The sequence below is a fragment of the Amblyomma americanum genome, chromosome 8 (assembly GCF_052857255.1).
Source record: "Amblyomma americanum isolate KBUSLIRL-KWMA chromosome 8, ASM5285725v1, whole genome shotgun sequence".
Lineage (NCBI taxonomy): Eukaryota > Metazoa > Arthropoda > Arachnida > Ixodida > Ixodidae > Amblyomma > Amblyomma americanum.
This window is the reverse complement of record NC_135504.1, coordinates 149,816,780-149,832,084: the sequence shown is the minus strand read 5'-3', so window position 1 is coordinate 149,832,084 and position 15,305 is coordinate 149,816,780. Positions and strand designations below refer to the sequence as shown.

General features: G+C 48.1%; 1 protein-coding gene across 3 annotated transcripts; it reads left to right on the top strand.

Moving 5' to 3' along the window:
• Positions 1-1,160: 1,160 nt before the first annotated feature.
• On the top strand, positions 1,161-4,363 carry LOC144100725 (uncharacterized). Of its 3 annotated transcripts, none has more exons than XM_077633562.1 (4): positions 1,161-1,875; positions 3,207-3,340; positions 3,510-3,574; positions 3,929-4,363. In XM_077633562.1, the coding sequence occupies exons 1-4, from the start codon at positions 1,718-1,720 to the stop codon at positions 4,217-4,219; spliced, it is 648 nt and encodes a 215-aa protein (XP_077489688.1). In that variant the 5' UTR covers positions 1,161-1,717; the 3' UTR covers positions 4,220-4,363. The 3 variants fall into 3 exon arrangements, 2 of the variants coding, with proteins under 2 accessions (XP_077489688.1, XP_077489689.1); XR_013307819.1 differs by adding an exon at positions 2,062-2,266 and having other exon boundaries at positions 1,450-1,875; positions 3,510-4,354; XM_077633563.1 differs by lacking the exon at positions 3,510-3,574 and having other exon boundaries at positions 3,929-4,357.
• Positions 4,364-15,305: the final 10,942 nt, after the last annotated feature.

Below are 15,305 nucleotides of genomic sequence, written 5' to 3'. Positions count from 1 at the left end.
TCCATTTCGTATCAACATTCCTTATATACAGGTATCTGAAAACTTTCCTAGCCCACTGCTCTTCCTCCATCTTTCTCAATCGTTCCTCAAATGCTATCTTACTGCTAGCCTCTCTGCTCTCGAAAGACGCCCATCCCATATCACCCTGTACCCCTGATTTGGTGTATTGCCATGTGCTCCCAAAGCTAACCTCCCTACTCCCCGTTGTTTAATTTCCAGCCTTGCTTGAACATCTGCCCTCATACACAGGACCGCATTACCGAAGGTCAGGCTAGGGACCATCACCCCTTTCCAGATCCATCTTACCACCTCATACCTATTGTAATTCCACAGTGCCCTATTTTTCATGACAGCTGCATTCCTACTAGCTTTATTCATTACATATTTTTCATGATCTGTCAGATACTCAGCACCGTTATTTATCCACACCCCAAGATACTTGTACTCATTCAATACATTTAGCACGAACTCCGGTATTCTATGCTCGCCGCCTTCTTCATTAAATATCATGACTGCAGATTTTTCCTTACTATACTTGAAGCCTAATCTATCTCCCTCTGTACTGCATACGTCTAACAACTTCAGCAGGTCTTCCTTGTTGTCAGCCATTATCACTATATCGTCCGCGTATATTAGTCCCGGTAATGTCTGTTTAATCAATTCCCCTTGCTTGAAAAAAGATAGGTTGAAGCCTAGTCCGCTCCCCTCTAGCTTGGCCTCCAACCCTTGCAGGTACAACATGAACAACAAAGGGGACAGAGGACATCCTTGTCTAAGCCCCCGCTGTATCTCTACAGGCCCTGATACATTTTTTTCCCATTTTATGAGCACTCTGTTACCTCAATATATCTTTTAAAAGATTAACTACTCCATTTTCCACATCCATTGTGCCCGTATGTCCCACAAATGCTCCTGAGTAACGTTGTCATAGGCTCCCGTAATATCCAGAAATGCTAGCCATAAGGGCCTATGTTCCTTTTCCGCAATTTCTATACACTGTGTCAATGAAAATAGATTGTCCTCCAACCTCCTTTGTTTCCGGAACCCATTCTGTAGTTCCCCTAACACCGCTCGTTCTCCACCCAAGCCTGCAGTCTGTCCTTCATAATCTGCATCACCACCCTGTAAACCACAGATGTCACTGTTATGGGGCGATAGTTACTTACGTCTGCTTTGTCCCCCTTTCCCTTATATATCATGTTCATTCTACTTAATCGCCATTCATCGGGGACTTTCTCATCCACTATCATTTTGTTCACTACCTGTATTAATGTTTGCTTGGATTTTGGTCCTAACTTCTTTATCAATATAATCGGGATACCATCTGGTCCTGTTGATGTGCCACTAGGAACCTTCTTCTCTGCCCTTTCCCACTCTCCTTGCTCAAGTGAAGCTACTGCTGTAACCGGTCTATCCTCCTCCGATAAACCAGCTCGCCGACATTTGCGCCACCACTATTATATATTCTAGTTCACTATAGCCACCACGGAGGAGTCGGCAACCATGCAGGCGCTCCCTCATGTGTTGGCGCCGTTGCAGCCGTGCTTTTCGTTGTAGGTGCCGACCGTGCTTGTAACATTTCAACCATCCTCAACGTTGTACCGCAAGTGCGTTTGCTCCGGACATTTTTCGTTTCTGTTTTTGCACTCAGCAGCGGCCGGAAAGCGAAAGCTACCTGCCACGTCGCGGGTTCTACATTGCGGGTTCAAGCCTGTCGATGGCCTCGACGAGTATTTTCGGCCGTCGCTACTGCGGAAAGGTCGCCGCTTGTTGGACAATAAGCATGTATTTGGAGTCCGGGAAGTTGATGGAATTGAGGTCTCGGCAAAATGCCTGTCCCAACAAAGCAAGCATACCTACGAAGTTTTCCTCAAAGTAAGTACGCAAAACAATGTGACTTAAGTACGCTGAGGCGCATGTGCGATAGAACAAGACTCGAGGAATGCATTAACCGCCTGTTGTCGGTGTTCAGTTTTTGTTATTGCCGCACTGAACTTTTCCTTATTTGGTTTCACATTATATCCGAGCGACCTATTTTTCTTACGATATCCCGATTTTCAGCTGACGACTGAGCCCCGAAAAATAGAAAGCGGGAAATGCACGTGTCGATATGGCAGACTGGGCAACTGAAAGCGCTGTGCTGCGGTTGCTTTCTATCTGAATGAATATGAACGCGCATCCTGCACAAGTGCACCACAGGCATGGGGGAAGCCAGCAGGGAAGCCCCTGCTAAATGACAAAGCCAGCATTGAGGAACTGTTTGGAGGTATAGTACACTCGATTTTGTTGCTGTATGTAGTTTGTGTGCTACTTATTTTGTGTGCAGCACTGCTTGCATGAAACATCTGTTATGCCATCTCATGTCTACCGGCTGTGTTAATGCATATTTTTTTCTGGCTATCACTTTTAGCTTCCACCATCTGTATATGGCTCTGTGCTCAACAGACTGATTAGCTATTGCAACTGTTTTGCTTAATATGCAGTGGGTTTTGTCATTCTTGCTCCCAGACTACAACAGCGCCTTTGTAGGAAACAAAAAGCCAGCAGAGCTGTCCCCATTTTATGTGCTGGAATATTTTCCGGGCATTGTTTCACCATTTACTGAAACCTTACAAGAACTTGTGAACAGCGACACGGATTTGGCCAACAACGAAGCAGAAACAGAAGCCAGGCGGGTTTCACAGCTGGAAAAAATTGGCCAGCTGCTTCCAGCATTTTGCAAGGCATTGCATGTGCTGCAAACGTCGGGCACCTACCCGAAACAAACTGTAAGAGCAAAAGACCTTATACAGCTCATGACGCAACAGCAGATAGAATTTTACAAGACAAATATTGTCTGCGAGTCAGTGTCTGACTTGTGTGTGGCAACCATGGGCCAGTCAAGCTGTCTGAGGTATGAATACAACAGTGACAGAGGGCATTGTTCGTCTTTTAAGTAAGTATACAGCCTTTGCCAAAAGATTAGAGCCCAGGGGTTCACTTCTGGGTCACACCGTGTGGCTTGTAATGCATCCCCAGCATTCCAAATCTCGTGAAGGAAAGAAAATATCTGGTTCTGCCCCCTACCAGGGGTAGGAGTTTCATGTACATGCTACAGGAGCCCCACTACGGGGCTTAAAAGCAGCCCGCTGGGCTCCAAAATTTTGACAAAGGATGTACATGCGTACTTCGTGCTTCTGATTTTAAGTATGCTAACTCTGGTTTAGGTGGCACAAAGAAAGGAAATTCAGAATTAGCAGCACCACTGCGCACACAATACTCCATGCCCGACGCAGCCCTGACGTGGTCGCCAAGGCCATCCTGGATTCAAGGCCATTTTCTTCACAGGCCACTGCATATGGTATGCATAAAGTACAAGCTTTTTCTAGTATAATACACAGCACTAAAAGAAATGACAGAATAGAAGCCATGTTCATATAATTATAAATGCCTCTTGACTTCTTTCAGTGATGTTTTTAGTGCTTATATTCCAAGCTTAAGTACAGCATTTTTGTGTTATCTAATTACAGGACTGCGTACAGAACCCTTGGCTCGCATGGAGTTTGAACGCCTACTAGGTGTTGAAGTTGTGGAGGTGAATTTGTACTTAGTCCAGTCATCACAGGCCTATGCAATCAGCACTTCAGAAATACGAAGGCCTCTAAAGCTAAAAAATAACGAGAATGTTGCCTAACCCTTTTGGCAATGTGAACTTCAAAACAACATATGTTTTGTTTCAACAGGATGGAATTTCAACACTTTTTAAAATAAAGCATTGCAGCACATGCCACTAATGGTACTGGGGTTTGTGAACCGAGTTTCGTTACTTTTATCCGTATATCATTCAATAAGTTGCAGGGGAGATACTCAGCAGACTAGAAACTTGGTAGGCTACGGTAATCTGAGTATTTGCAGTGTCTAGTAGTATGGTGATTGTGAACTGTTTCAGATGGGTCTGATCCTACACCCAGATCAGCCTTGGTTATGTGGCAGCCCTGACGGCATGTTCTGCCTGTCTGGACAGACTTATCTTCTGGAGATCAAGTGTCCTTACAAATGTAAAGAAAATATGTTCAGCGCCTCAGGAGAGAGCATCCTAAAATACATCCAGGGGACTGGCAGCGACCCAAGACTGAAGATGACGCACCGTTATTACAGCCAAGTGCAGATAATGCTGTACTTACTGAATGTAAAAAATGCTTTTTTTGTTTATTTCCAGCAAAGAAAATGTTATTGTTGAGATAAACAGGGATGATAGTTTTCTTCAAGAGGCAATACCAGCCCTTGAACAGTTTTATTTTGATTTTCTTCTGCCAGCTGCAGCAAAATAAAGAACAGGTTCACAGAGATTTGTATGTACTATCAGACTTTGGCCCCAAATGCAATGGGAGAAAACAGTTCATGTTTCCATCTTTTATTGCACACAGTAAGCAAATGTTAATATCCCAACAGTACATAGGGTGGTTATGAAGTTGAAAATGCCAGAAAAATAAGGGATCTGACAATTGTGATCACTGTTTACCAGCTCTGTTGCTTCATGCATGCAAAACACTGAAAGCTGCCTAACTAAAAACACAAGCTCATTTCAAAAGCGTTTGAATGCATCATTTGTGAAGACCAACAATTGTGCTTTTCAGAAAAGGCAACTTGCAGCAGGAGAAGAAATAAGTTAAATATGAATATATTCAATATAAAGAGATCATACATGTATGCCACCGAAAAAATCTACAAAACTAATGCACAGGTACAAACTGACAAGAAAACAAAAATGTCATAATCTTCACTACAAAAAGTGATCATTGCTTGCTCACACAAGCAATGCATTTGTTAGAAAGTCTGAAGCAAAATGGCTGGGTTCAGTACATAATTGCACAGCAGCGATGACATCAGAAAACCTAAAATTTCGTGGAGAAATTAAAGAACATAAAACTAGAAAATATATCTTCACTTGCACACAAGATCCACTCACAGGTAAAATCGGGTGACAATGCATTATTCACAAATGCTCCCAGTACATTGATGAGTTTCTGTTTCTCTACACCAAACTATGGCAAATAGCTCAAGCTAGTCTCATAACTTTATGCACACAAAAACGGGTCATACCCACAGTACAGCATCACACATCCACTTACAATTCTGAACTCATCTCACCTACTTAAACTCATGCAGGTCATAAACACCCTGTCAGATAAGTTTCGGACCCAAACGTCATTAAAGTCCTAACATGCATTGAAACAGCCCCTATACAGTCCACAAAAACTGGTCAGTGCCTGTGTGATATGGGAACACATTGAAGAGCCCTAATAAAAATATGATAATTCGGAGCCCACCGCTGCAGTGTATCTCATGTCCAACTTTTAAACAATAAAATGCAAATACTCTTAATGAACAGGAGCATGCCCAAACAATTAACAATCCTGAATTAGTATCCATGGCACAGAGACAACAACAAGATGGGATTCTTGAGAACACAGAACAAACTGATCAAGGTTTGGATGTGTCGGTCCACCAGCTAATATTCTGACAAAAGATAATGTCGAAATTTCTGGCAGCTCAGAAAAAGACAATTCTGTTGTTGAAACATTGGCTGGTGGATTCGGACTTGCCATAACCTTTGTTTCAAGTTATCAAAGGCGAGGCCAATGTAGTGGATGGTTCAGGATGAAGACATGACAGATGACTGTGGCTCCTCTTTGCGTTTAATTATTGGGAGCTGGAGGTTAGCTAGCACACAGCAGACATGGAAGACATCAGTCATAGAAGGGATGAGCTCAGTTGGCGCCTTGTTGTTTAGGACATTATATATTTTAATCCTCTGAATCATCCTTTCAACATGAATCCTCACTTGAGCAATATTATCAAGTGTCCCTAACCTCTTCTGGTGTTAACTGAGATCCAGGAAGAAATGGGGGCATAACCAGAACAGCATTTTGGTTGCCTAGAAGTGTTCAAATGCCTGGGAATCCCTCGTCGGCAAGAACTGTATCCCCAGCTTGAACAATGTCTAGAAAACCAGAATCAACTGTTATGTGTGCATCAGATACCCTACCGCCGTAAGCTTTCGAGCAAAAACATATTGACACAGTGCATTTCGCATTTTCGCTTAGCGCTGACCTGAAGCACGCGCCGTCTCGAAGAAGAGGAAGCGGAGGTGTCGGCGATCTTGAGCTGTGGTGCAGACGTTCGCCGGATCCTGCGTTCCTGTGTTCAGTGATCACCGCATTCACGCATGACATTTTGGTGGAGGTGCTGGACAGTGCACCCCATGCTCAGGACCACTCCAAGAAGCCGGGACTGCAGCCCGCTTGACACCTTGAGAGTCGAAGTTATGCCAAACCATCAAAGTAGCCGGCAGCTGGAAGGACTGCAACCAGATTTCGGGCCTTTGCAGTCTCGTCCGACCGCCAGGAAACTGACCTCAGCGCGACCATCAGTGCTAACAAACACCTCCGTCAGCATGCCGGATGCCATCCATTTGCCGTCTGTCGTGCTGCAGCAGCCACGCGAACCACCAGGTTTCCCAGGTGAGGACCCGGAGGACTGGCTCGAGAAGTTCGAGCGCATAGCCCAATACAACAGGTGGGCTGACGACTCGAAGCTGCAGCACGTGTTTTTTTCACTGGAGGGTGCAGCTCGTATTTGGTTTGAGAACCGAGAAGCCACAATAACAACATGGGGCGCCTTTAAAACTCGGTTTTTGCAGGCTTTTACCACCGTCCTCAGGAAAGAACGTTCCGAGCTGCTCCTCCAGACACGCGTCCAACTACCAAACGAGACCGTCCTCGTTTACTCCGAGGTCATGGCGAAGCTCTTCCGCCGGGCTGATCCCAACATGTCCGAAGAGAAGAAGCTGCGTTTTCTTATGAGGGGCATCAAGGAGCAGATCTTAGCTGGGTTAGCTCGAAGCCCGCCCAAAACGGTCGCCGAATATGTTTCCGAAGCCACTACGATGGAAAAGATGCTCGACATGAGATCCAGACAGTACAAGCGTCCGCCGTCGCTGATGTCTACCAGCGGTGTCGATGCTTCTAGCCACGACATCCTTCGGGAAACCATCCGGACCGTCGTACGCGAAGAGCTTCAAAAGCTCTTTCCAGCCCCGGAGTCGCCGCAAGTTTCTTCCATTTCGGACATTATTCGTGAAGAGGTCCAACAGGCGCTCACGCCGCCAGCCCCTCTTCACCCGAACACAACACCCCAGATGATGACATACGCCGCAGCCGTTCGCCGTCCACCGCCGCCTCCAAGTCGCCCGGATACACCTGGCCACATTCACCGCCAACCACACCCACCTCACCCTTCTCAAGTTCTCCCTCGGAAGAGCTACGTCTGGCGTACCGCCGATTATCGCCCTCTGTGCTATCACTGCGGCGGGCCCGGTCACGTCTACCGAAACTGTCGTTACCGACGTATGGGTCTGCAGGGATATCGTGTCGATGCGCCCCGACCGCAGCGTGGTCAATGGCCTCCAGAAATAAGCGATTACCTGACCGCGACACCCGAAGCACCACACTGCTATGCCCGGTCGCCGTCTCCACTTCGTTTCTCGTCTCCGCGACGTTTTTCCGCCGACATTTCGCGTGGAAGGTCTCCTAGTCCCCGTTGGGAAAACTAGAAGCGGCTACCTTTGGGGGCAAGGTTGCTCACCTGCTACATGTCCAAGATCCTCCACTGCTGCACAAACATGACCGACCGCTTATACGACGCACCGACGATCACCAGACCGATAACACGCCTCACCGCATCAATTCTTCGCCGCAACGAAACCGCCTGGTGCCGCACCGCAGCCGTGAGCGGACTCCGCGAAGTTCCCGTACACCTACGACTACAACTGCTGATCTGAACATTTCAATCGACGGCACCGACGTCACCGCACTTGTGGACACCGGCGCCGACTACTCGGTAATCAGTGGACCTTTTGCCGCGACTCTGAAAAAGGTGACCACACCTTGGACGGGCCCACAGCTTCGTACTGCCGGAGGTCATTTGATCACCCCAGCTGGCACGTGCACATCACGATTAACCATCGAAGAGGACACGTACCTGGCCACCTTCGTCGTACTCGACCAGTGTTCTCGGGACGTAATCCTCGGAATGGATTTTTTGACCGAAAATGGTGGTCATTGACCTTAAATCGAAGTCAGTGACGTTCTCCACCGAGAACGCAATCCACAGAGCTTTCGAACGTCCCGCGGTTCTTTCCATCCTTGATGACGTCACCATTTTACCCCGTTCGAGCGTTGTGGTCTCTGTCGGCGCGAAGACGCTGCGAAAGTATGAAGGTGTCGTCGAAAGCAAGCCAATTATGCTTTTCGACCGCTGCCTTGCTGTCGCCGGAGGGGTCGTTTGCCTCGGAAACGGAGGAACCGAAGTCCTGCTTACGAATTTTGGCAGTGAGCACCAACATCTTAGCCTTGGGACTACTGTGGCCCACGTTCATGGTATCGCCGACATTCGACGAGCGCCCAGTCTTGCCATGGTGTCGTCAACAGAAGTTCACACCGGTGTTCCCGACTTCCAGTACGACATTAACCCCGCACTTTCGCCGCAGCAGAGAGGCCAAGTAGAAAATCTCCTCCAGCGCTACGGCGATACCTTCTCGACTTCTTCCCGCGTCGGCAGAACACACTTGGCCAAGCATCGGATAATTACAGATGACGCCGTGCACCCTCTCAGACAGTCACCTTACCACGTGTCTTCCACGGAACGCGCCGCAATCAGCCGTCAAGTTAAGGAGATGCTTCGAGACGACGTCATTCAGCCCTCTCGTAGTCCCTGGGCGGCACCTGTCGTCCTCGTGAAGAAAAAAGATGGTACACTGGGGGTTTGTGTGGACTACCGTCGCCTAGCTAAACAAAGTAACTAAAAAAGATGTTTATCCCCTTCCTCGAATCGACGATGCTCTCGATCGCCTCTGCTATGCAAAATATTTCTCATCCATGGACCTCAATCACGATATTGGCAAATCTAGGTAGATGAACGGAACCGAGAAAAAACCGCATTTATTACTCCGGACGGGCTCTATGAGTTTAAGGCAATGCCGTTTGGTTTGTGCTCTGCACCCGCGACGTTCCAACGGCTGATGGACACAGTTCTGGCAGACCTGAAGTGGCAGACATGCCTCGTCTACCTTGATGACGTTGTTGTGTTCGCCCCAACGTTCTAGGAGCACCTTCGGCGCCTTGAAGTTGTGCTACAAGCCATAAAGTCTTCTGGGCTAACGTTAAAAAATGAGAAATGCCGCTTTGCTTACACTGAGCTAAATTCTTGGGTCACGTCGTCAGTTGCGAGGGAGTTCGGCCGGACCCGGACAAAACCAAAGCTATTGCCAATTTCCCTCCACCGCAGGACCAAGAGGAAGTCCGCCGCTTTCTAGGATTATGTGCCTACTACCGTCGCTTTGTGAAAGATTTCGCTCAAATCGCCGAGCCCCTGACGCGTTTGACAAGGACAGACACGCCTTTCACGTGGGATGCCCCTCAAGCACAAGCATTTGAAACTCTTCAACGCCACCTGCAAGGACCTCCAGTTCTGGCTCACTTCGATGAAAACGCAGATACGGAGCTTCATACTGACGCAAGCAACGTAGGCCTGGGTGCCGTTCTGGTTCAAATCCACAGCAGTCGAGAGCGAGTCATCGCTTACGCCAGCCGCTATTTGTCTCGCGATTAAGCTAACTACTCAGCAACTGAGAAAGAGTGTCTAGTGATCGTGTGGGCGACGTCGAAATTTCGACCCTACCTTTATGGAAAACGTTTTACTGTAGTTACAGACCATCATGCCTTGTGTTGGCTTGCAACCCTCAAAGATCCATCAGCCCGCCTTGTCAGATGGAGTCTGCGCCTCCAAGAATACGACATGACAGTGGCGTACAAGTCCGGCCGGAAACACTCGGATGCCGATTGCCTTTCGCGTGCCCCCGTCGAATCCCCAACGGATGACGGCAACTACGACGACGACATCACCTTAAATGCGATCAGTGCAACGAGCCTTGCTGACAAACAATACGCCGACCCAGAACTTCGGGACCTGATTGAGTGTCTTAACGGGACCCGCCCGACTGTCCCGAAGACTTTCAAGCGCTCGGTAGCGTCTCTCTGCGTTCGCCATGGTGTCCTCGTATAAAGAAAAATTTCGCCGCAATCAGCAATACCTTATTGTTATACCGACGAGCCTAAGGGACGAAATCCTTCAAGCTTCACACGATGAACCGACTTCTGGACATTTGGGTGTAGCCCGCACGCTTGCAAGAATCAAAGAGAAGTATTACTGGCCCCGCCTTCAGTCGGACGTTGCACACTACGTCAGCACGTGCCGAGGCTGTCAGCGTCGCAAAGTGCCCTCAAGAAAACCTGCTGGATTCTTGATGCCTGTAGCACCACCATCGCGGCCTTTCCAGCAGATCGGGATGGACATGCTGGGCCCGTTCCCTCTTTCTCATTCGGGAAACAAGTGGGTCATCGTGGCAACTGACTATCTGACCCGATACGCGGAAACATCAGCTCTGCCAAGTGCCACAGCCCTTGACGTAGCAAAATTTTTCATCCATCAGATCGTTTTGCGTCACGGTGCCCCGGAGACCCTAATCACCGACAGGGGTACATCTTTCATGGCTGACCTCCTACAGCAGATTTTACTCCACAGTCATACAGACCACCGAAGGACGACATCCTACCACCCTCAGACGAACGGTTTAACGGAACGCTTAAACAAAACGCTAGGTGACATGCTCTCCATGTATGTCGACGTTCAGCACAAAACTTGGGACGAAGTGCTCCCATACGTCACCTTTGCATACAATACGGCCGTTCAGGAAACGACAAACATGCCACCGTTCCGTCTCAATTACGGCCGCGACGTGACCACGATGTTAGACGCCATGTTACCGCATGTGGACGACGTCGACCCGAATGTGGATCTTCACACCTTCCTGCACCTCGCTGAAGAGGCTCGTCAGCTGGCCAGGGTGAGGATTCTCGAGCAACAATGCCGAGATGCCCAACACTATAACCTCCGACGCCGTGAAGCTCGGTACTCATCAGGAGACCGTGTGTGGGTCTGGTTTCCCATTCGCCGACGCGGACTTAGCGAAAAGCTCCTCTGCCGGTATTTTGGACTTTACAAAGTCATCAGGTCACTTGGAGACCTGAACTATGAGGTCGTTCCTGACGGCTTTCAGAAGACTCGGCACTCCCAGCACCCTGAGGTGGTACGCGTTGTCCGCCTCAAGCCTTACTACGAGCGGTAGCGCTAGAGCTGGACTTACGGCCGCACAACACGTGAACTTCCCTTGGTGAACTTTATTTTTTTCAACACACCGCCTACGCATCGGGACGATAGTCTTTTTTTTCCGGGGGCCAGTGACACAGTGCATTCCGCATTTTCGCTTAGCGCTGACCTGAAGCACGCGCCGTCTCGAAGAAGAGGAAGCGGAGGTGTCAGAAGAAGAAGAAGCGTTACTTGAGGAGAAGAAGAAGAAGATCTTGAGCTGTGGTGCAGACGTTCGCCGGATCCTGTGTTCAGTGATCACCGCATTCACGCGTGACAATATCATCCCTCCTGGTGTTATGCACACCAAAAACTTAAGTATGTATGCCCGTTTGTAATTTGAGTACGGACTTGCCATAACCTTTGTTTCAAGTTATCAAGGGCGAGGCCAATGTAGTGGATGGTTCAGGATGAAGACATGACAGATGACTGTGGCTCCTCTTTGCGTTTAATTATTGGGAGTTGGAGGTTAGCTAGCACACAGCAGACATGGAAGACATCAGTCATACAAGGGATGAGCTCAGTTAGCACCTTGTTGTTTAAGACATTACATATTTTAATCCTCTGAATCACCCTTTTAACATGAATCCTCACTTGAGCAATATTGTGTGTCCCTAACCTCTTCTGGTGTGAACTGAGATCCATGAAGAAATGGGGGCACAACCAGGACAGCATTTTGGTTGCCTAGAAGTGTTCGAATACCTGGGAATCCCTTGTCGGCAAGAACTGTATCCCCAGCTTGAACAATGTCTAGAAAACCAGAATCAACTGTTATGTGTGCATCAGATACCCTACCGCCATAAGCTTTCGAGCAAAAACATATCATCCCTCCTGGTGTTATGCACACCAAAAACTTGTGTGTATGCCCCTTTGTAATTTGAGTACAGGACTCGTTCTTGCTGCACTGTTGATGGCTGCTCAGCACATATTTCCGTGCAGTGAATAATCATTGTGCATCCGGTATAATGCACCCTGAAACTGTCTGGCATTGTGGCCTCAATCACTCGTGATGGGGACCGAAAAATCCATTTCTTAGTTGCCACAGAGAGCGTCTTCAGAACACTTTTGAAATGCCGCGATGCGGATGTTTCACTCACAGAAAAAAGAACAGCCAGTGAAGAGTAGCTGATGCCAAGCTTCAACTTCATAAGAAATAAAAGAAGTCTATTTTGAGCTGTGACATCACATTTTCTTTCCGATGAAGGTGGCAGTATGCTTAGAAGCAATGCGAAGACTACTTTGCTAACACTACAAAGATCTTGTAACGCTCCAGCGCACGTGTTCTAGTTAATCCCTTTTGCCGCTAGGTGAGGACAGCTACGGGCGGCTTGGCGCTACAATTAATCTATGACTACGGTGCCTCAATGCCAACGCCGCCATTCAAGGTGGAGACAACTTAAGCGACGCCGCCATATTGAATCACAACTGGCCTCTCCCATGTACCGTAAAATGCTCGACTGGTAGCCCAGTGTAGCTCCCGCTGCAAAAGGCCGTTCAAGTTAAAGCACTTTGAAGCGCGCCGAGAGCATGAACGGCGCCGTTACAAACGCTAGCGCCGCTGATCCCGTGTGATTCATTATGGCGGCGCCACTGAAGTTGTTTCCACCCCGGCGGCGCTGGCATCGAGGCACCCTACTCCCGATAGATACTTGAGGCCTTGCCCTCTGCAACAATGTTATCGCCCTCTGTTGTTAGTTAAGGTAACTAACCAGGGAAAGTCACGTTGCGCGCCCCTCCTGAAGCGAAGCCGTGGGAGGGTGCACCGCGGGAAAGCAAACCACAAGAGGAGGCTGCGGGGCAGTCCCCACACTCTATATGTGTTAGTCCGCAAAACTCCCGTCCTGGCCTCAAAGAACAAAGAACTTCCCCTACAATTATCATACATATTTTCTTTCTGCTTAAATATCCTGTATGTTCCCAGTGCCGATTTCGCAAGCATCCCTGTTTTCCACAGAGCTCTCTGTTTCTTTAACCTTTTTCTTAATCGATAATTACTGATTTGCTCCCCTACTGGTGTGCAGATATTTACTTGTCAATTTTCTATTTCGCTTTCTCCTTTTCGTGTCAGCGTTCCCTATGTACAGTACCTGAAAACTTTCCTAGCCCACCGCTTTTCCCCCATTTTTCTCAATCACTCCTCAAATGCTATCTTACTGCTAGCCTCTCTGCTCTCGAACGACGCCCATCCCATATCACCCTGTACCCCCTGATTTGGCGTATTACCATGTGCTCCCAATGCTGGCCTCCCTACGCCGCGTTGTCTGATTTCTAGCCTTGCTTGAACATCTGGTCTCATGCACATGCAGGACTGCATTGCCGAAAGTCAGGCTAGGAACCGTCACCCGCCCTTTCCAGATCCCTCTTACCACTTCATACCTATTGTAATTCCACGGTGCCCTGTTTTGCATGACAGCTGCATTCCTACTAGCTTTATTCATTACATATTTTTCATGCTGTCAGATACTTGGCACCATTATTTATCCGCACACCAAGATACTTGTGCTCATCCACTATCTTCTAGTGTGAACTCCTGTATGCTAAGCTTGCCGCCCTCATCATTAAATATCATGACTGCAGATTTTTCCTTACAGAACTTAAAACCTAATCTATCTCCCTCTGTACGTACCACAAGTGTCTTTCAACTTCTGCAAATCTTCCTCATAGTCAGCCATTAGCACTATAGATATTCATACGTACCACAAGTGTCTTTCAACTTCTGCAAATCTTCCTCATAGTCAGCCATTAGCACTATAGATATTCATCCGCGCACATTATTCCCGGTAATGACTGCTCATCCATTCTCCTTGCTTGAAAAAAAAAAAAGAAGCCTAGTCCGCTCCTCAAGCTGGCGAAGGAACCCTTTTTAGTCTCTTTACAAACACCCTGCATGCTGTGCCCGGCGGTTCTCAAGCACTTTGATTCTTTTTTTGACGGCCGCTGCTCATTCTATGGGAAGGTGGCCGACACCTTTCACATGGTTTGGGCATGCAGGCAAAATCCTTCCCCTCCCATCACCCCTTCCCCAACCCGAGGTGACCGGATGGCGGTTCTGCTTGGCTGCCAGGGACTATTAGCCCAACAGGGCCTGGTTCGGCGGACCTGCGCAGCGCTCAGGACCAACGGAGTCCCGGAATGAGGTACTCTGCCTTGTATTGTAAGGGGCGAGACCCACTAGGGGCATCTCCCCGAGCACATCTCTGTATATATAGATAAATAAATGCTTTTCACCACCACCACCTCTCTAGTTTGGTCTCTAACCCTTGCAGGTATACAACATGAACAACAAAGGAGACAGAGGACATGCTTGCCTAAGCCCCCACTTTATCTCTATTTTTTTCCATTTTATACGCACTCTGTTACCTTTATATATATCTTTTAAAAAATTAATTACTCTATCTTCCACGTTCAATTTGTGCCCAGTATGTCCCACAAATCCTCTTGAATAACGTCGTAGGCTCCCCTAATATCCAGAAATGCTAGCCATAGGGGCCTGTGTTCCTTTTCAGCACTGCGTCAATGAAAACAGATTGTCCTCCAACCTCCTTTGTTTCCGGAACCCATTTTGTAGCTCACCTAGTACCCCCTCGTTCTCCACCCAAGCTTGAAGTCTGTCCTTTTTAATCTGCATCACCACATCTACATGTAAACCACAGCAACCACAGGTGGTGCGCAAACTACGGCGTACATTGCGTCACGGCTAAGCTCTGTAACGTGAATTTGGACTTCCGGGTCGTTTATGTGTATACGTGCGGCCCGTACACCGCATTGTAGTGTACAATAGTTCTTGGTGTCCCATGCGGCGTCGGTGCATATATAGCAAATGATCGTGCAGAATGAGCATTACAATGTTTCCTGCACGAAAGAGGTTACTTGAAGCCGAAGGAAAAGCTGCTCTCCCTCGTGGGACTGGAAGAATCTGGCGAGCAACAGTCGACACGCATTTCGGTGGATGATTCCATTTATCACGCCAAAAAATTCAGCACTGGCCAACAGCACTGACGAACTGCTGCTGCATCGTGATAAGCACCTCTCCGATGTTTGTTACAAGCTTGTTGGAT